The sequence below is a fragment of the Myotis myotis genome, unplaced genomic scaffold (assembly GCF_014108235.1).
Source record: "Myotis myotis isolate mMyoMyo1 unplaced genomic scaffold, mMyoMyo1.p scaffold_m19_p_8, whole genome shotgun sequence".
Classification (NCBI taxonomy): domain Eukaryota; kingdom Metazoa; phylum Chordata; class Mammalia; order Chiroptera; family Vespertilionidae; genus Myotis; species Myotis myotis.
Genome location: NW_023416390.1, coordinates 35,197,285 through 35,217,811, shown reverse-complemented (window position 1 = coordinate 35,217,811; position 20,527 = coordinate 35,197,285). Strand labels below are relative to the sequence as shown.

Genomic DNA, 20,527 nt, shown 5'->3' with positions numbered 1-20,527 from the left:
AGCTCCCCTGGCCAGGGGCCTTCTGCCCTTGTTCTGCCCACAGCACCTCCATTCATCTCTCCAAGGCTTCAGTCTTAATACACTTAACAGGGATTCACTCCTGGGACATGGTGTTATGGATTTGACCAGAAGTGTTTTCTGGTTCATTTTTCAGTTTGACCATTAGTGTTACATTTTTGTTGGAGATGAGAGAGAAATATCAGCAATATAAGGCTGCAATCACTTGTCCTTAGACAAGTTTTACTCCAGGCTGATTCTAGCCAGCAGTGCAGAGAGGTCTGGAGAGGAGGCAGCACTCTTTGAGTTTGTTCAAAATTGCTGGAATGGTAGTAAGAGATAACCTTGGTCATAGTGTGGCCATCTTTGCACTGATGGGACTGTGGGCATGGTTCTAGACCTTGGGCAGTGGCACGTGCCCCATTTTCCCATTGTGGCTGCTGCAGAAGTTAATGGTCGAGAATGTGATCCCAGTGTTAATGTCAGTATCATCTTTTCTGCCCTTTCGTATAACTTTAAAATTCTGCTTTGCCTGAACTCCTTGGAAAGGCTTTTGACATTGACAGTCCTATGGGTGAATGGTCAGCTCTGTTGCAGGTTCTTCCTTTTTCCCAGTACCCACCTTAGGGAGCTCATTTGACAGTGTGCTCAAGGTGAACCCTGCACGTCAGAGAAGAGGGCAAGGAGGCTCAGGTGGCAGGGACCTTGCTCCTCAGCAGTAGGGCCAGGCTGTGACCCCATCTGCCCGAGTCTAGGACTGGTGGGCATTTATTTCCCTCTACCCTTCCCACTTCATTAAAATTATCAAGCATTTTATAAAATTAGAGTAAACATTTTAATATCTACCACCTAGATTTAGTAATTAACATTTTGCCATATTTGCTTCTTGTGTGTGTATGCTAGGCAGAACTATCTGGAAGTTAGTTGCAGATAACACTTAAGAAAATAATTCTTTAGGTTATCTGTAATTCTGTCTGTATTCATATTTTTCCAAGTTGTCCCCAAAGTGTCTTGGTTTGAAAGCAGGGTCCAGCCAGCGCTCATGCTCACCTTGGATTCACATCATTCAGTGTAGAATGGTCTCCACTCTTCCTCAGGTTGGATCATGCAGTTGTCTAGGCCAGTGGTTGTATAGGGTCACGTTCTGAGTTTGCCTGTGTTTTCATGTTATCATTTAAGTTGTTTGCATGTTTTTCCTATAAACTAGAAATTAGCTCTAAAGTCTTCTTTAGATTCAGATTAAACATTTTTAGAAAAATATTTATTGGGGGGTGGCCTATATTTGATTATCCCTCACTTTAGTGGCCACGTCAGGTCACTGTTGCTGAGCTCCCAGCACTGGACTTTGGTGGTAATGAGTCCCCACAGGGAAAGGGACAGGTTTTCCTGTGTGATCAGCAGGTGATCTGGAGAGATGTGCTTTAGCACCTTGGGAACATTCTGTTTTGCATCCATCTTTCATCTCATGGTGGTAGGTCCCTTAGTGATTCTTGTCTGAATCTATTTCATAGGGATGACAAAGATGATTTCCTGCTTCTGGAATTCCTGCCACAGGTATTAACAGGCATCCTACAAGGAGAGGCTTTCCTTCATCAGTGGGGTATGAATGAACCATACTTGCTTCCCAGAAAGCAGGGTCGATGTTCAATTCTTTCATTATCAATTTGCAAAGTAAGATGGCCCCCTGCACTTATGGAAATTAGTGGGGTTTTTCCCTCTCTCTTTTTTTTTTTTTTGATGTTTAGAGACAGAGGGGAGGGGAGGGGAAAGAGAGAAAGATTGATTTGTTAACTTAATTTAACTTATTCATTGATTGATTCTTGTATGTTCCCTGATGGGGTTGAAACTGCAACCTTGGCCTATCAGAACAATGCTGTGACCAACTGAGCTACCCAGGGGCCTAGTGGTTTTTCTTTTCACTCCGCTTCTCTCCCTTTCTCCTCTCTCCTTGCTCTGTGAACCATTTGTCAGGGGGTGTGATTTCAGTGCTGATGCTAGTCATAGGGTCCTGGTGCGTTTCCTGCTCACATTACCCCCAGTGTAGCCAGTGAAAGGGAGTGCTTTTGAGCTGACTGTTCCATTCATCTTTAAAAACCTAGCTCCGTGTGCTGGGGACTCTTGTTTCACCTGGGATGTCACTAATTCTAAGTCTGTTCAGTACTCTTTAGATGGTGAGCGTAGGCTGCTATTTGTTATTCAAATTTAACAGTACAGGGCTTTCTCTTTTGTGGGTCAGTAGTCATAGATCTGTCCTTTTTGCTGAAAATCTTGGTTCCTAATAACAGTACATTTATTTGCATTATCACTATTACAAAGTTTGAGTTCCTTTTCTCTTGTCCTTGAACTATTTCTCATGAAGGACATGTTTGTAAACCTAGAATAATTGCTTTCACTGTGCTTGTGTAACCACCTTGGTCATTATCACTAGTTTCAATTTGTCTTAGATTTTAGGGCTTTTCCCCCTATATTATAAGCCATTTACATGGTGAAATCGGAACTTTGTGCACTGTTGTTGGGGATGTAAAATGGTGCAGTTGTGGTGGAAAACAGTATGGAGGTTCCTCTAATATTAAAAATGGAATTACCATGTGATCCAGCAATTCCACAAAATAATTGCAAGCAAGGATTTGGACGGGTGTGTGCACATACATGTTTATAGTAATCCTAGAGGCCCAGTGCATGAATTCATACACTGGTGGGGTCCAGTCAGCCCGCCCCGATGGGGGCCGATCAGGGGCAGGGCCAGCCAGGGTGAGGGGCTACGGTCATTCCGGTTGTTGTGCCATTCGGTCGCTGGGCTTTTATTATATAGGATTATTGACAACAGCCAAACAGTGGAAGCAATCCTAGTGTCCATCAGTAGAATGAAGTGATAAACAGATGTGGTCCATCCATATAGTGGATACTATTCAGCCTTATAAAAGAAGGAAATCATCTCATTGTCTACAGCATGGATCAACCTTGAGGACATGATGCTGAGTGAAATGAGCCAGTCACTGAAGGACAAACACTGTATGATTCCATGAATATGAGGTGCATAGAATGGCCAGATTCATAGAGACAGGAAGTGAAATGGGGGTCTCCAGGGAAAGAGGGTGTGGTGTGAGTGTTTAACAGAGGTTCAGTTTGGGAAGATGAAGAGAGTTCTGGAGATGATGGTGGTGATGGCTGCACAATAGTGTGAACTCAGTTAATGCCACTCAACTGTACATTAAAAATAGTTAAAGGCAAATCTTATCTTGTGTATATTTTTACTATAATTTAAAAATAAAAACCCACACTTACATGGTTTAAATAAAAAGGCTTATTTATAGATTCCGTGCCTGTCCCCCTTATTCATAGTTCTGGATTCTCTCCAATGCTGCTTCTTACAGAAAGAAGCAAATCTGTGTACAGATTCTTATTTTTCCTACTTTCTTCCACCAAAGGTAGCATACTGTGTGCAGCAGTGTGTCACACTATCTCAGTGGACTTCTCTGAGAAGGTGCAGTTTTATTTTTATTTTACGAGGAAGGCAACTGGACAGGACAGATGAGGCAAGCTTGCATGTGTAGCATTTAGATGTAAATATGCAGTACAGCCCTAACTGGTTTGGCTCAGTGGCGAGCATCGCCCTCGGACTGAATGGTCCCTGGTTTGATTCCAATCCAGGGTATGTATCTTGGTTGTGGGCTTGATCCCCTGTAGGGGGTGTGCAGGAGGCAGCTGATCGGTGTTTCTCTCATTGATGTTTCTAACTACCCTAACTCTCTATCCCTCTCCCTTCCTCTTTGTAAAAGAAAATCAATAAAAATATATTAAATAAACAAATATGCAGTGCATGTGTCTGGGACCAGGTCACATTCAGGTCTCGGATATTGAAAAGGCGCTATTCTGGAATCCACCTTCAGTTACTTCGTTAGCATCCATCATAATAAGACACAGGACTTGGGCATCTGAGTCAGAAGAGGATGCAAAAGCATTGAGACTGACTGTGTCCTGCTTTTGCTGATGTGCTAGAGGAGCTGACGTTAGAGCAGTGTGCAGCTTATCCTGGCCGCCAGGGCAACCGTCTCAGTACCTCTCTCTCTCATTGTGAAGGAGAAACTGTAACAAAGTACCAGCAAAGATCACAGCCATCAGGGCTTCTGTCTGTAACTAGCAGGAAAATAGTTGTCTGGCTGAGGAAGCATGAAGCTATGATTGATGGGCAGGTGGGAAAGGGATGGGAACTAACACAATTCTGAGCAAAAGTGGGGAATGTGCCAGAGAAGGTGGTACCCAGGATTGATGGGTTGAAACTTAAGAACCCCTCACTCCTCAGCATGGTGGTCTGGGAGAACTCTGAGGGTAGTGAAGAAGCATGTAGTCCTGTTGAACTTGTCTGAGGATGAAGGTGGTGGTCCAGCCCTCTGCCCAGGTCATGATACTCAGTCTCCTTGAAATGAGCTGCATTCATGATGTGGCGGAGGGGTATCCACACCGGGCACCTGGCCATTTGGTCACTGAAGAAGCACTTGGTTGGATTCTTATGCTTTGAGCGGCTTCCTTAATGGCACTCTTAGGGCTGAGGGACTCCCCCAACCCTACCATATCCATCTTCACTTCTGCTCCTGTGTACCTCGCCCGCTGCTGTTTGCTGTAGTAATTGTATGGGGAGTACTGCTTCTTTCAGGTGCCTGGTTAAGTCTGTTGCTGATCCCTCAGCTGTTCCTGCGGGGAAGGTGACTGTGCAGGGTGTAGGGCCAGGACCAGGCTCAATTCTGACTCTGAGACAGTGGCCCAGGCCCAGGCGAGGATGTTCTGCCATGTGCCTCCATTCACGCAGCATCTCCAGGCCCAGCTTTGGTGTTTGCCAAAAGCTCTCCTGCATCTTCTCCAGTTGGTTTCTCCTCTGGCTGTGTACATGAGAGTCTGAGGGCCCCCAGTGGCAGCTGCCTAAGGTCACACAGTGGCAGCACCACCAGAATTGTTCTTGGGGCCTTGAGTCAAGGACTGCTGTTCCCCTGTATTTCAGCATGGTCCCACTTATGGGTCACCCTACCATCTTTGTATCCTTTACCTAAAAATAGGATGGGTAAAAGTGTAATGCTATGCAGAGTGTTACCAATTGTATGTAAGTTAATCATACCCATACCCAGTGGAAACAAAAGGTGCTGTGGAGTCTGGAATGGTCACTTTGAGTATTTTCCAAACCTAATTAGATTGAAATGCAAAATAGTCCTCTGTTCCACCTTTTCTTAACCCTGTGTGCATGCTCAAATCACCTAAGGAGCTTTAAGATAAAGAGAAAAACAAAGCCAAGCCCCTATTCAGTCCAGTTAAGTCCACTCCCAGCTTTGGGCAAATCAACTGGCCATTGCAACCACATAAGTGCAGCCAGAGGGGGCACTGTTCCCTCTAATGTACAGCCTGGCTGAGGCCGCAGGAATATTAATGACCGAGGTCAGTGGTCAGTAAACAGTCAACAGAGCCAAATATCAACAGTACTTCTTCAAAATAGCCTCGCCCAGGCCAAAAACCGACTTCTGCGAATGGGCCACGAAGTTTTGATCGCACTGTATGCGTGCCCGCACGTGGTATTTTGTGGAAGAGCCACACTCAAGGGGCCAAAGAGCCGCATGTGGCTCACCAGCCGTAGTTTGCCGACCATGGACCTAGAGTAAACATGTCAAACTCAAAGGCTAACATGGGCCAAATAAACAAGGTTTAAGTTTATGTGGGCCGCAAAAAAACAAAAGCTTCGATTTTCATAGAAACATAGGTTTATTTCGATAGAGACATGCTGAATACAAAGGGCTGAAATAAATGAGTCATCGTTAACATAAAATAATGGAACATTTTAATGTAAATTAATATTTTTCCTTGAACACTGACTTACCAGACAATGAATAACTGCGCATATTAATAAGTGTAACGCAAATAAACCTATTTTTTTTGTTCTCTGAAAGTGAAATATTTCCTGGAGCACACAACACACCAAACAAGTTAGTCCAAGACTAAGGACATGGCAATTGGCTGCTAAAATATTCGCTGCTAGTATTAGTGAGAGAAATGGTGCACCTGTGCGCCAGGGAAATGAATGCAACACAATTATAGTAATCAGTCATTAGAACATTGTAGTTCATTATTAATAATTATGTGTAACAGGATATTGTAAAAATTAAGTTATGAAATTTTTATTAAAACGTTTCTTACATAACTGTTATATTGTCTGGGCAGCAAAAATATTTGTTGTGGGCTGAGAGTTTGGCATGCTTGACCTAGAGCAATGGGGACTCAGCACATCTCCTGTGTATTATTTGAGGTCAGGAGATGATGCTGTTTTTGTTTTTTTATTATTATTTGTTTCATATTTTTATTGATTTCAGAGAGAAAGGGAGAAAGAGATAGAAACATCAATGATGAGAGAAAATTATGATTGGCTGTTTCCTGCACAGCCCCCACTGGGATCGAGCCCACAACCCGGGCATGTGCCCTTGACCAGAATCGAACCTGAGACCTTTCAATCGCAGGCTGACGCTCTGTCCACTGAGCCAAACCGGCTAGGGCATGATGCTGTTTAATGTGAATTCTGCAGGCTACATCTTTCATTCTGTCCTATTTTTCTGATTTTAAGATCAGATTGTAAGTACTGTGGCCTTATGATCTGGCAGATGGAGTCTGAATTGTTTTCCCTTTGTTTTAGGGACGGGCGTGTCTTAGGTGTGCTGGAGGTATCCCGATCCATTGGGGATGGGCAGTACAAGCGCTGCGGGGTCACTTCTGTGCCAGACATCAGACGTTGCCAGCTGACCCCCAATGACAGGTAAAAATGCCCGCTAGAGACATGGGCATGCACATAATATGGTCTATCTATCCCCAACTCTTGGCTTGTAAGGAGCCGTGTCTTGGGCACTGTGTTAGGCCCTGGAGGTGCAGAGAGAAAAAATACAGTTCTACGGTTCTGCTCTAGTGGGCCACACAGTCTGGTTGGGGGCACTCATGTCCTAGGAGTATGGGCTGCTCTGGGAGCCTGGCCAGTGGGGGTGGGAGGTGTCCCTGTTGGAGGAACAAGAGGGTTTTCTAGTAGAGGAAACACACAACAAAGGCATTAAAATGGGATGGTGTGAAAGGGCGCCAGGCTGCTGCCCTTGACAGATTGATAGGCAAATGTTGGCAGGGGATGTTGGTGAGAGATGATGGCCACTGACTGAGTTCCATGCTGAGGAGTTTGAATTTTAGCTTCTCATGATGGAGGGTCATGGGCGATTTTTAGGCAGACCAAGCTAGGTTGAGAAAGAGGGTCTATTCAGTTGTCCATCACCATTCTAAGCTGCCTGAAGATGAGGCACCACACTGCCTGGCTGCCTGGTGGCAGGAAGCCCTAAATGCTGGGGTTTGGAGCAGGATGGAGCCCAGGGGCTCATTAGGATATGGTGGTGGCCCTGGCTTGAACGGGGCTGAATTGAGGCAGTGGTGCAGAGAATAGGAAAGAGCTCAATAAGGGGCTCACAAGAATGAGTGATGAGGGAGGTGAGAAAGGCTCATTAATCAAGCTGCAGCCTTGCGGGTAGGAACTCTTCTGAAGCATAGCTCTGAGCCTTGGTCTCAGTGCTGCGAGTAAGGAGCCCTACTTTAGTCCTCCCTGCTCAGCCTCCCTGTTCTCCATGCCTGCCTTCAGCACGCTATGCTCTTGCTGACCCTAGGGTCTTGGAACATGTTTCCACTAGCCCCGCCTCTGTTTTTCTGAGTGATGCCCCAGAGAGTCTTGTCTGCCTGCCCCCAGACCAGGCCCCTGCTGTGTGATATGCTAGTTCCCCCATTCTGGATGGTTGTCACCTCACTGGAAGGGGCAGGAGTCTTCTGGGACTTGTGCCCCACACTGTCCCAGGCACAGACTAGGTGCTGGTCAATGCCTGTTGAATGAATGCCCAGTCAGAAGAGGAGAACTAAGACCTGGGTATGACAGTGAGAAAAGAGAGGTGGTTAAAGCCGTGGGGAACATTCCTTAGTGCTTGGAGAACTAAAATCTTTCTATCTGAGCCACCATTGTTCAGAATGACTTTCCTTGGGAAGCCCAGAGGATAGGGGTTTTGGTAGGGAAATAATCCCGTTTTCAGACAGTGAAGGTGGGTGGTGGTTCTCCTAGGGCCTTGGACTCAGCATGGCTTCTAGGATGTTCCATTTAGGTCTAACCACTAGTTTTATGTCTTTGGGAAATGGCTCAAGGCAGGTGGCGAAAGAAATTCTGTGTATATTTACCATAATACCTGATGTTTTTATTCAGTGATGTACCTTTTGCGTTTATATAAGAAAGTGCAATACCTACCTAATGTTTGAATTCATACTTTCAATATTGGTGAACAGAAGGCATGTTCCAGTTTTGATGTATTAGACCCACCTACAATTATTTTTAAGTAGTTTTAATCTTTGTCTCATAGAAGTCAAATTACTTTTTTAAAAATCTTAGTTTTTTTTGTAGTTGGACAAGTGTTTGTTTCTTTTTCCTCTGTCACTGGCAATTTTATAGAGTTTGCTGTTAAAACCCATTTATATTTCTTCCCCGTATTGTAGGTTCATTTTGCTGGCTTGCGACGGCCTCTTCAAGGTCTTTACCCCAGAAGAAGCTGTGAACTTCATCTTGTCCTGCCTTGAGGTAAGAAATTGCACAAGGGAGTGAGTGCCAGTTGTCCAGCTGCACCTTACTGACACCCCAGTCCTCCCCTACATCCCCATTGTTGGGGGGTATCCTCGTGTGCATTTTCAATGTCCGGGAGACTGGTCAGTTTGTCCTGCCTGCCCTGATGGGGACTGAGCAATTCTTCCTTCTGGCGATGCTGTCTCAGGAGAGTGGTGGGGTGCAGGATTCCCCTATTCACCAGCACCCTTTCCTGCCCGGCAGGATGAGAAGATCCAGAGCCGGGAAGGGAAGCCTGCTGTGGATACCCGCTACGAAGCAGCCTGCAATAGGCTGGCCAACAAGGCAGTGCAGCGGGGTTCGGCGGATAACGTCACGGTGATGTTGGTGCGGATAGGGCACTGAGGGCGTGGCATGCCGCTGGCTTCAGAGGTTTATGTGTGTGTGTACACATTATGTGTGTTTCGTGTACTCCTGTGGGATTCCCATGGTTGTAAATAAAAGTTTCTCTTTTTTTCTAATCTTATCTCATTACATTTGGAGAAACTCGTGACCCTTCAGAAGCTAATTGTGTTTGCTTTTGAATATATTCTGGTCGTCTTGTTAGGACAGGTGGATCCCAACCCCAGGGCTAATGGAGCACTCCAGCTTCTTTCAAATTTCCATACAAAAATAAGGTTACAGAACATTTTATAGCTCGATCCAGGCTGAGCCAGGACAGTAGACTGGTACACAAAGTTATCTACTCTAGAGTGGTGTGCCCCTGACGAGCTCTCCGAAGCAGCACGGTGGTTCAGCTTGTTTCTAATTCCTGTGAGAACAGGCACAGTCTGGCTGAAGGGCTCTGGAGGACTGGCTTTTTACCAGGTCTCCCATCGGGATCCCCTGGGCGTGGAATGTACTTCCCGGATGGAGCAGTCAAGCTCCTGTGGAGTGTGGCCTCTGAGAGCCAACTGCATTGTAAGAATGTGCATTCAGTGAGCTCTGCTGGGCTGAGTCCACCTTCCAATAACACCTTACAGTGGTACCCTTCGGTTACAGATGTCCAAAGCGGAAAATGCATGCATGATCAGCCTACCGGGAAGATTAGAAAGTACTTTTCAAACTCTTATTTCTGTATAAAACAAGCCATCGGTACTGCTGTAATTACTTTTTAGGAAAGCAGCTCTAAGGTCGTTTTGGGCAAACGCTTGCCTCGGGATGATGTAAGATTTTAAGAACCTTGCCATTCAGAAAGCTGTTCTGTAATGTTCTCTGGCCCCCGCCCAGCATACACACATGGTCTTATCACCCAGTCGGTTGGTGGGATTGGTGTCCTGCTACAAGTACCTCAGGGGAACATTTTGAGCACACCCTTCCCCAGAGAGTTACATGCCAGGCTCCATTGCTGCTGATGAACTGGCATCATTGAAGGAAAGAGCCTCAACATCTCCAATTGGGAAATAAGTTGCTCGATAAATATCCTCCTATAGCAAACTAGGTGTCAACATGTGACTCACATGCCCCTAATTCCCAGCGTGCCATTGTCTCAGAGCTGGAAGAGGCTTGCCACTGTGGCTTCCCTGGCAAGTCCCTTCCCCCACCTTCATAGAGTCCAAGCCGCCTCCCCAGCTGGGGGTCATCCCCCACCTCACCTCAAAGAGGTCATTCCTCCCCATCCTCAGTGGACCTGGCCTAAAACGATTAAGATTTTATATTTTAAGGTCTATACTTTATTTTTGTAACTTTGTATAATCACGTAACAATTCTTAGGTACTTGATCAATTCATAAAGTCAGTTATATAAATTATTTCATCTGGCAATACTAAGTAAATACTCTAATAAATGGCTATAATACTTATGTGGAGAAAATGAAAGAGATCTGTGGCTTTTTCAAGGGTAAAAGATAACTTTCCTAAAATATCTGTGGCTACACCAGCCCTTATCAGAGAGTGTGGGGACACAGGACACCAGGCCAGCTGGCACTTCCTAGTAGGGCGGGTGCAGGTCCTACTGAGAATCGTGCCTGTGCCAGGCTGGCAAGGGGTACAGGGTTTCATGTTGGGAGCCAGCTGGGAGTGAGATGTTTACTTCTGTGTAGGAGTAGAAGCTTTAGGCTCCTGGGGAAGTCATCCTGAGGCCAGCTAAGAGGTTAAGGTGACAAGAGCCATATCCTGTGGTAGCAGATTTCATGTGAACCCATTGTGTGTATGAATGGGGGTTGGGTAACTTCAGAAGGACCACCTGCTCTGGGACATTCTTGCTCCTTAGATCAGTGGTTCTCAACCTGTGGGTCGCGCGACCCCTTTGGGGGTCGAACCACCCTTTCACAGGGGTCGCCTAAGACCATCGGAAAACACATATATAATTACATATTGTTTTTGTGATCAATCACTATGCTTTAATTATGTTCAATTTGTAACAATGAAAATACATCCTGCATATCAGATATTTACATTACGATTCATAACAGTAGCAAAATTACAGTTATGAAGTAGCAACAAAAATAGTTTTATGGTTGGGGGTCACCACAACATAAGGAACTGTATTAAAGGGTCGCGGCATCAGGAAGGTTGAGAACCACTGCCTTAGATGGAATGTGCTGTAGGCTGACAGCTATGTAGGTGCTGTCACTGCTGCAACAGCACAGGGGACTTGGTGGGAACCAGCCCTCTCAAGACCAGTTCTTTCTCAGTATGGTCTCCATCTCTACCTGTCTGAGCTTGGAGCCTATTTCCGTCTAACTAGAGTGGATGCTTGAAGAGCCCCAGAACCCATGGACCCTGCTAGGCTAGGGTGGGGACCAGGGGCTGCTAGCTTCTGGGAAGCCTCTTTTCAGCCTGGTCAGGTGGGTGGACGGGGCCTTCAAGGATGTTCTAGCTCTTCCATATGGCTGGTGGGTCCTAGCAGTGAGTCAGCCTCAGAGGGGATGGGAAAGGACTTGGTCTATTAAAAGGTTTACCGCTCCTCTTTGATAAATCATCTGTCTGCAAGTTGAGCGTGCCAGTTAGCTTGTACATGTTAGAAGTGAAAGGAGCTCCTGGAAGCTGGGCCCAGACTCTCCGCCTCCCACCCCATAAGCCCTGTCCAGTGTCTTGTCTGATGTCCAAGGGGCCACAAAGAGAGTCTTGGGTCCTGTGATCAGTACAGACCAGGGGTGGGCAAACTTTTTGACTCGAGGGCCACAATGGGTTCTTAAACTGGACCGGAGGGCCGGAACAAAAGCATGGATGGAGTGTTTGTGTGAACTAATATAAATTCAAAGTAAACATCATTACATAAAAGGGTACGGTCTTTTTTTTTTTTTTTTTAGTTTTATTCATTTCAAACGGGCTGGATCCGGCCCACGGGCCGTAGTTTGCCCACGGCTGGTACAGACCAAAGGCGTGGTTGGGAGGGAGCCCCAGGTGGAGATGGGCACAGTGGGAAGGCTGCTGCTAAAGCTGGCCTTCCATGCAGCTCACTTACCCTAGGAGGCCCTGCAGCCCTGCACAGACTGCCTTGCCCCTCTACACAGGGCACCCCAGCAGGCAGACCGGCCGTTCCTCTGACGGCACTCTCAACACTTAAGAAAGATGGAAAGGGCGGGACTTGGCCACAGTGAAGAAGCTGAGGTTTTATTTATTTTTTAAATATATTTTTATTGATTTCAGAGAGGAAGAGAGAGAAAGAAATATTAGTGATGAGAAAGAATAATTGATTGGCTGGCTCCTGCATGCCCCACACTGGGAATCGAGCCTGCACCTGGGCATGTGCCCAGACCAGGAATGAAACTGTGACCTCCTGGTTCATAGGTTGATACCCAACCACTAAACCATGCAGGCCGGTGGAACTGAGATTTTAGACAAGCCAGTAGGCCAGCAGCGGGGGTCCCAGGCCTGGGTGCGCTGAACTCTGGTGAAGCGGGATCTTAAAGTCCTTTCTGGTTCTGGGACAGCAGGTTTGCTTGTCACCTCCCCAGGCTGCCTGGAGTGGCCATCTCTGAGCTGAACTGCAGGGGCCACTGTGTGCAGTTGAATGGGCTCTCTCCTGCATGTGGCCTCTGTCACTCCAACACTGCCCAAGGATTGTTGGGATCCAGCTCGATACTGCTCAGATGCCAAGGAGGAGAGCGCTGAACTGGGAGCCGTCTTGCACAGTGACGAGGGAGCCGCTAGCGTTGTCCAGGAAGACGGAGGTATACTGCCCTAGCTGTGAGACGGGCAGCGTCAGCCTGGGCACTGGCACACACCCTCAAAACAGCACCTCTGCCCCGTTCTAGTGCTTTCTCTCCAGCTCCATTGGCCCCTGCGCTTATGGGCTCCTGCAGTTCGCATTTGTGAGAGCGAACCTCTGCTCAGGGCCAGCAGGGGGTCAAGAGTCCAACATGCTTCTGTGCTGCATATGGAGCCTGTAAAGCTCTAACCTGGGGTGTGAGGGTGGCCCCGTCCCACAGGCCTGGTCTCTGACCTGCGGGGCAGGGCTACCGTGGGACTGATCAGTACTCTGGCGTGGCTGCTCCAGATGTGGTCCACACACCAGCAGGATCCCATCCCCTGGGAACTCCCAAAACTGCAGACTCCGGGGACCCACCCCTCCCGCATTTTAGGACTCCAGGTGCACCGTGAGCCATTTGACTCCCCCGTGTGTTTGGTGCCTGTGACCAGACCAGACCACTACATGCCTTTCAGCAGCTGGGCCTGCAGTCCTGACTGCTGCGTGAGCTCGGCGAGTTATCTAACCGTGCTGTGCTCTGTTCCCTGTTTGTGAATGGGAATAATGGCAGTGCCCCCCTCAGAGCGCCGTGACAGTGAAATGGGCACTCAGAATGGGGCCTGCATAGTGCTATTTAAATGTGAGCTGCTGTTCACATCCACACTGACAGTTTTTCTTTTTTAGTGAATCTCACCTTTGCATCAATTCCTTGAGTACTTGCCCAAATCCCCAGTGCTAGAAAGAGATTTGTGTAGGAAATAACTACATGTGCTGCTTCCTGCAGTGGCAATGGGCTCAGATGTCATGAGGGAGGTCAGTCTGGGCTCTGGAGCTGACCCCTGTTCTACCACTAGGAGCACCAGCCCTCAGTGTGGGATTTGGGAGGTCTCAACGCCTCTCCCAAGCCTGGAGTTGGGGTGCTGCACCCAGAGCCCCTTAGTGCCCACCAGCACCCCTCCCTGCCAGGTCACCCCATGGCCACAACCAGGTGGTACCCCCCATGCCCAAGCCTGCCCCTGCACCTGCAGATACAGAACACCGTTCACGGAGATGGTGAAGAGCTCACCGCTGCTCTGCAGACCTATGACAGCCTCCAGGGAGCTGCGGCCAAAGCAGAAAGAGGGTCACAGGGCCTCCACCCCAGACCCCACCTGCGTCCCTCAACTGACAAGACCCAGCAAGGTGCCAAGGGGACAGCTGTCTCGGGTCTCCAGGTGGAGGCACTGTCTGAACTGGGCTCCCAAAAGAGGCCAGTCTCCCCAGGGCCAGCTGTGCTGCAGGTTCGGGAAAGGCAAGCCTGGCCGAAGCTGGGGGCAGCTCTGAGGAACCCCACTGCACTGGCTGCTGCAGCTTAGGTGGGAGGGGCCGCAGAAAGCCGTGTCAGGCCAGTGTGGAGGGCTTTCAAAACCAGAATCAGAACTTTTGAACTTCACTTATTCCTTTCTTCAACAGCTATTGCCAGCATCTGCCTGGGTCTGGATCTGTTCTGGGTGGGGGGACAGAGGGAGGAACCCCTGCCCTCAGTGACCAGGTGCAGTTGGAAGGTGGGCATGATCATGCGCAGTGAAGGAAGTTTACAGGAGCTGGTGGGAGAATTAATGGGGAAGGGTCGCGCAGAGTGGTCTGGAAATGGCTGAGGTGGTGGGGGTGTGCCCAGGAAGCCCAGTTAGCTCCTGCTGCTGGGATGGGAGCGTTGGGGCCACCCAGGTTAGGGTGGCAGTGAGGATGGAGGAAAGGGTCCAGGTCCAGTGCCCCAAACTGCACTCCCCGCCCCCACCCGCACACCCACTCACGTGTGGTTCTGGCACTGGGACTCGATGCAGATGAGCAGGCGCAGGCGGTCCCGAGGGCGCTGCTGCTCTGGCTTCCTCTGCTGAGGGAGGGCTTAGGGGAGGGAGGGAGTAGTCACGGTGGGCGGAGTCGAGCCCCCCCCCCCCCCCCCCCCGCACTACCCCACTCCCAGTCCCACACACTCTGGCGCTAGGTCTTACCCACTTACCCACGTGCAGCGTGGCCGCAAGAGCATAGAAGCCCCCTACTGGCGCTGTGTACTGGCCGCTGGTCAGGTTCAGGCCCAGGCCGCGATAGAAGGCGCCCTCAGATTCGGGCTGTGGAGCGCAGACAGGGTCACCTGGGCCCACCACACACCCTCTCCTGGGCCCCTCCAGGCTAGGACTCACCAGGTAGTAGCCACCAAGTTCGTGCAGCGTCCGCCGCTCCACCGACACTTTCTGGCGCAGGCGGCAGTGGAAGGCATCCCCCACCAGCGGTGGGCTCATGGCCAGGGCCTCTGTCAGCGAGGGCACCCTGTCCCTGTCCCCTGCTGCCTCCTCTGGGGCAAGGCCCAGCTCCAAGCGCTCTCGCAGTGGCACCAATTCTGGCAGAGCAAGTGGTGGCTGAGCCCAGCCCGCCCTCCTTTCCATGCCCCCCACCCCTCAAACCCCTCACAGAGTCTCGGCCTGCTTGGCAGGCAGAAACTGCCTCCTGACCCTGCTGCTGCTCCTGTTTCCCTTCACACTTCGGCTACCGGGAAGTTTAGGGCAGAGTCACACCCAGTGCCCGTGTTCTCTGCCTCACCTCCCTATCCTACCCACATTGCCCCCTTCGTAGCGGTGTTTTTTCTGTTTATGCTTTTATTGTATCAGCGAACACAATCATATCAACCAGCCCTGGTCAACTTTGGAAGGAAGCTGGGTATACATAAATAATCATTGCAACTATACTGGAAATAATATGTAGGCTCTTCAGCCTCTGAAACGGTATCTAATGGGCCACTACACTGAATTAAAGTGGGGGAAGGGCTCTGTCACTAGGTTCTTCATAATAAAATTAATCTAGTAAATAATGTGAGCTACCCATTAGCAGTGACCACAGTGCAGGGACATCCCCCAGTCCCACAGCTCAGCTCAGCTCTGCTGTCTCCCTCTATGCCTTCCATCTCAGTGCCCAGCCTGGGTCAGATGGTGACCTGGCGATGCTAAGCCTGTGCTGCCCCTGGTCCTCCCTGCCCCTCCAGGCAGCCTCCCAAGGGGCTCTCTCTGTGTCGGCAGCTGAGATCTGTCAGGGGAAGGGGCAGAAGTGATCGAGGGGAAGAAGTTGGGGTTTGCAGTCAGGGCCTGTGTTGACTGGGGTGAGCCTTAAATCTCCCTTGTGTCACTGGGGGAATCAGAGGAGCACTGTGAAAGTTTAAAGAGCCCTGACCCCCTCCCTGACACTCCTCACTTGAGGGGTATGGGTTCAGATCTGGCCTTTCCTGGACTCACCTGACTTCCCAGGTTGGGTGTGGGTGCTGGTCCCCAAGCACCTACTGAGCACCGAGTGGTTACGTCTGCCTTCCTCTGCAGTGTCTTTACCACACTCCCACCCCCAACTCCTGACCCTGAGCCTGGCACAGTGCAGGGGCCGGATTGGGTGCTGCAGATCCTGAGGACTAGCCTGTCTTGGCTCCTGTGGGAGACCTTCCCCAGCCCCACTCACACCCGGGGGTATATTCCCACATGGTGTGCATCTACTACCTTCTAGCAGCCGCCGGAACTCCTTCACCAGTTCTGATGAGTTGATGGGCCTTGAGTCATTCAGGAGGACAAAGGTTCGGGGGCATGGCTGGAAGGGAAACTTGGCAGTGAAGACATCTGAATGGACAGGCTGGGAACGATGGGCACCTGCTTGACAAGCTCCTGCCTCTAACAGGCAGGCAAAAGGGGCTCCCACTGGGGCCTCAGACTGCGGAGAAGGCAATGAGGTTCCATGCTTTGAAAGCTGCCCTCCCAGGCCAGCGCAGGTCTCCTATAGCAGGATGTGGAAGGAGGAGAGCTGATGGGGCTGCCTGGCATTCCAGAGGTGCAGGGTAAATGGTAAGAACAGGCCCCAGAGCCACCTGAGCCTCTGGCTTGACACTTTCTGTGCTCTCTGACCCCAGGCCCAAGGTAAGAGTCTGCTTGGTGAAGTGCTCAGGGCGTGCCAGTGGGGGCCGGCGAGGGGTGTGGTGGGCGGGGGGTTCACGGAGGGCCCACAATTGGAGGCTCCTCGCACACACATCCTGGCTGGCCTTGCTCACCTCCAACTTCCTGCCTTTGCCTCTGTTCTTCCTGGCCTTAGCGTTCTCCATGTTGTGCCTGAGGAAGGCTTTCCAGGTCTCCCAGGGGTCCTGGCTGGGTGTTCTCTCGGTGGTGGACTCCTAGAAAGCATCAGGTTGGTTCCCACCCCCTGTTCCTCGCAGCGGGTGTCCACCGAGCAGACTGGACAGGACACTTTTCAGGAGGTCATGTACAGGACTGGCCTTCAGTGGTGCCCTTGAAGCACAGCCCCTGGGGAGGACCATGGGGAATGGGCTGCCCCATGATCTGGGCGTTGTGGGAGAGGAAGACAGGTGCAGAGCTCTGTAGCAGGTGGCAATCCCGCCCCACTGCACCACCAGGCCTCTTCCAGCTCCCTCCATAGGAGAGCTACCGGAAGGCTCAGACCACTGACACCCACAGGTGCTCAGGAAGAGGCGACTGATTACCCAGGTCTCCAGCTATCAGCCGGCCTCCCATCCCACCCGCATTTTCTGAAGTTCCACAGAAGCCAATTTCAGCCCTCAGTCCGGGGGTCTGGGTGGCCCAGCACTGAGATGGCAGGATTTTAAGGCCTGTGCATGGGCTGTGACACTGCCCATCCTCCTCAGGACTTCCAGGACATTTGACCCAAGCAAGGACAGTGACCGGTCCAGAAATATCCATTCCCCTGCACACTGCATTCTGACCAATCATGGCAGACAGGAAAGTTGCCAGCAGGTACCTTCCAGGGAGAGGTCTGTAGCCCTTTGGGCAGCGGGCCTCAGATGATTTGGGCTCCAGGCAAGGCTGCCAGCTAGGAGAGAAACTGGCCCCAGAGGGCTTAGATGAGGTCATGGGCACCGACTCCAGGGCCAATGGAAGGACCTAGGGTTTTAGAGCTGGTCAGGTCCTTTCATCAGAGACAGAGCTGGTGGTCTCCCAGCCCTGGGCTTTCTTCAGCAACCACTGTGCCGTGGTGAGGATGTGGGGGCTTCTGTGGGAGGAGCCTCCAAGGGTCCAGGGCCTTGTCTCTCTCTCCAGCTTTCCCATGTCTCACTGGGTGGTGGGCCCTGTGAGGTGCCAACCTGCTGGCTGCTCACCGAAAACAAGGACCTGTGATGCCACTCTCAGCCTCACACTGCCCTCAGTAGAAACACATGGCAGGATTCCACGAGGGCTGCACGAGCATGCGAGCTGGCCCTCACAGCTGGCCCCGTGTCCTGTCCAGTTTGGTGTGGGGAGAGCAGAAACAGGTGGAGCCATGTTGGTCGGGAGACCTGGGAGATGGGCCTGTGGTGTGAGTGGGTGTCCAGCAGCTGCCTTGGCTGACGAAGGTCTCCAGCCTCAGGGACTCTCAGAAAGGAGCTGGGGAGTCTCTGGTGCAACCTTGACTCCCAAAGAGGGTCCAAGGCCAGAACCCTGCCTGGAAGCACCCGGGCTCCCCATCTGCTTCCTAGCAGTGTAGCCCCAACATTTGGTGGCCCTGCCCCTCAGGGGTGTGGTTGAGTGTCCGGGAGGGGTCTGCCTTCAATCCATGGGAAGTAGCTGAGGTGGAGAGACTGGATTTCAGGGAGGCCCTCCCAGGGAGACAGAAGGGCTGGCTGCCTCCACAGGTAGGGGTGTCCTTGGCCTTGGTGGTCCAAGTGTGATGCTGAGAGCAGATGCTCAGGCCTGAGGCCCCACTGCTACTCTCTCCTTTGCAGAGCGCATGAGCATCTTGATAATGCAGGGACTCGACCACCTTCCTGTCTGAAAGGCCCCACCACACCGAGGGCTCTCCCAACACCCTCCTACCCACCTTCCCCATCCTGATTCCCCTCGCCCCAGCTGGGAAGGAAGGAGCAGGGCGGAGCTAGGGGGACTCCTGCACATCCAGAAGTCACCCTCACTGGGGTTCTGCAGCCCTCACACCTCCTTCCCCCAGACCTGCGAAAAGTAGTTGTTTTCACGGGGAATTTCACCAAATAGATTGCGGGAGGGAGTAAGTAATTTGCTTACGTTTCTTTCCAACCCCATGAACATCAAGTTATTTCCACGTATTTCCCAACTACCTTCTGACCCCAAATAAACGGCATATTCCACTGGCCTAATAGAATGTTGCTTTAATGCCAAAGAAAACTACCCAAAAGCCAAGGTCAAGGCCGGGTTTTATAATACCCGGCTGTGCAGAGGGGCGTCGAGACCCCTTCTGTCTCCCTGGAACACCCCACATTAGAAAGGACACCGGAAGTCAGGCAGGTCCCGGGAGCTAGCGCCCTCCTCCCTTGGTGTGTCCTGGACCTCAGGGAGGTGCGGGCTCCGGGTGGGGAAACTGAGGCTCGGGGGTCTGAGTCTTACCGGCAGGCCGGTGGTGGCACGCCTCATGCGGTGATCCGCGGTATCGGCGGGCAGCTCCGGGCGGTCGCGGTTCCCTGGGGGCGCACCGGCATCCCAGCCATCCCCGGACCCGAGGTCAGCGGCGGCGGCGGCGGCGGCGACCAGCAGGCCGGCGCGGAAGAGCAGGAGGCGGGCTCCGGCGGCGGCCATGAAGGCGGTGCGCACCTCTGGAATGAATCGCTCTCAGGCTCCGCGCCTTATAACACGCTTGAAGCTTGAAACCCCCGCCTCACCCCGCCCACGTCACCGCGCGGCGCCCCCTCCCGGCTGGGGCGCGCGCTGCAGCGGAAGCCTGGGAGGGCGCGGTGGGACCGCTCCAGGAGGCGGGCGAGGCGGCAGGAGCACTCCCTTGCGGCGCCCCTGCGCCAGTGCGGCTTCGGGGTCCCTTCCTGCGCACAGTCCCGCACTTCTGCTCTGCGGAGCCCCTTCTCCCCATCTTGAACCCGCAGCCCTTTCGATTTCCTTTTCCCTGAAAGAAACCGGGACGCCCGCCTCCTTCCAGGCCCGGGGCATTCTTTCTCCCCAGCCTCATTGACAGATGGAGCACGTGGAGGGGGCAGACACTCAGGCACCTTTCCCAGCAGGCGCTCTCCTTGCTGGAGTTGCCTTCTCCCCATGGCTGCGGTGCCCTGAGCACAGGGATGCACGGTTCTCTCTCTCTCTCTCTCTCTCTCTCTCTCTCCCTCCCTCTCTCCCTCCCTCCCTCTCTCTCTCTCTCTCTCTCTTCCTTCCTTTCTTTCCTCTTTAATTTTTATTTTATTTCTTTTAGAAAAGGAGAGTGAGAGGGAAACATCAATTTGTTGTTTCACTTATATATGCATTCATTGGTTGTTTTTAAAAAAATTGATTTCAGAGAGGAAGAAAGAGGGAGAGAAAGAAACATCAATTATGAGAGAGAATCATTGACTGGCTGCCTTCTGCACGACCCCCACTGGGACCCAGTCCACAACCCAGGCATGTGTCCTGACTGGGAATCGAACCGGACTCATTGGTTGCTTCTTGTATGTACTCTATATACAGGGATGGAACCTACCACCTTGGCCTATCAGGACTATGCTCTAACCAACTGAGCTACCCACCCAGGGCTGGGATACCCAGTTCTTCCCAACTCACTCGGGAGCACCTGCAGGGACCTGGAAAGGTGGCACCCAGAGTGAATCCGTTGCCAGAGGCAACTGCCCTGCACTGATGGGCATGAATAAGACCTGGGCTTGGAGTCCTGAGCCCTCTGATGACTTAGCAGGGTGTAGGGACAGGCCCCACCAGGGACCAGGCTACCCTCTGCCCACTGGATCGGTGCAGGACACACTGCTGGACAGGTGGACCGGACTCTACAGCATAAACT

General features: G+C 51.2%; 2 protein-coding genes across 25 annotated transcripts in view; one reads left to right on the top strand and one right to left on the bottom strand.

The window, feature by feature from the left end:
- Positions 1–9,117, top strand: part of LOC118661112 (ILK associated serine/threonine phosphatase) — a 31,759-nt gene extending 22,642 nt beyond the window's left edge. For 18 of the 20 annotated variants that reach the window (XM_036318686.1, XM_036318690.1, XM_036318682.1 and 15 more), the window contains 3 exons: positions 6,665–6,784; positions 8,533–8,614; positions 8,861–9,117. In XM_036318686.1, coding sequence (XP_036174579.1) covers positions 6,665–6,784; positions 8,533–8,614; positions 8,861–9,001 — 343 coding nt within the window. In that variant the 3' untranslated portion in view covers positions 9,002–9,117. Of the gene's footprint in view, positions 1–1,508; positions 1,552–2,946; positions 4,700–6,664; positions 6,785–8,532; positions 8,615–8,860 lie in introns of those variants that run through there. The other 2 variants (XR_004969144.1, XM_036318691.1) reach the window with 2 other exon arrangements.
- Positions 9,118–12,267: 3,150 nt separating this feature from the next.
- On the bottom strand, positions 12,268–19,390 carry ERFE (erythroferrone). Of its 5 annotated transcripts, XM_036320746.1 has the most exons (8): positions 19,144–19,390; positions 16,827–16,946; positions 16,285–16,372; positions 14,950–15,146; positions 14,769–14,877; positions 14,563–14,653; positions 13,792–13,870; positions 12,268–12,766 (listed from the first exon to the last, which is right to left on the bottom strand). In XM_036320746.1, the coding sequence occupies exons 1-8, from the start codon at positions 19,330–19,332 to the stop codon at positions 12,668–12,670; spliced, it is 972 nt and encodes a 323-aa protein (XP_036176639.1). In that variant the 5' UTR covers positions 19,333–19,390; the 3' UTR covers positions 12,268–12,667. The 5 variants fall into 5 exon arrangements, with proteins under 5 accessions (XP_036176639.1, XP_036176637.1, XP_036176638.1 ...); XM_036320744.1 differs by having other exon boundaries at positions 14,769–15,146; XM_036320745.1 differs by having other exon boundaries at positions 12,268–13,870.
- Between the last annotated feature and the right edge of the window lie 1,137 nt (positions 19,391–20,527).

Coding starts and splice junctions, on each gene's coding strand:
- ERFE (XM_036320743.1), bottom strand. CDS start 19,332: ATGGCCGCCGCCGGAGCCCGCCTCCTGCTCTTCCGCGCCGGCCTGCTG. Junction 16,373..16,826: donor GCAAAGGCAGGAAGTTGGAG/GTGAGCAAGGCC, acceptor TTTCCCTTCCAG/CCATGCCCCCGAACCTTTGT. Junction 14,654..14,768: donor TGCGGCCACGCTGCACGTGG/GTAAGTGGGTAA, acceptor CCCTCCCCTAAG/CCCTCCCTCAGCAGAGGAAG.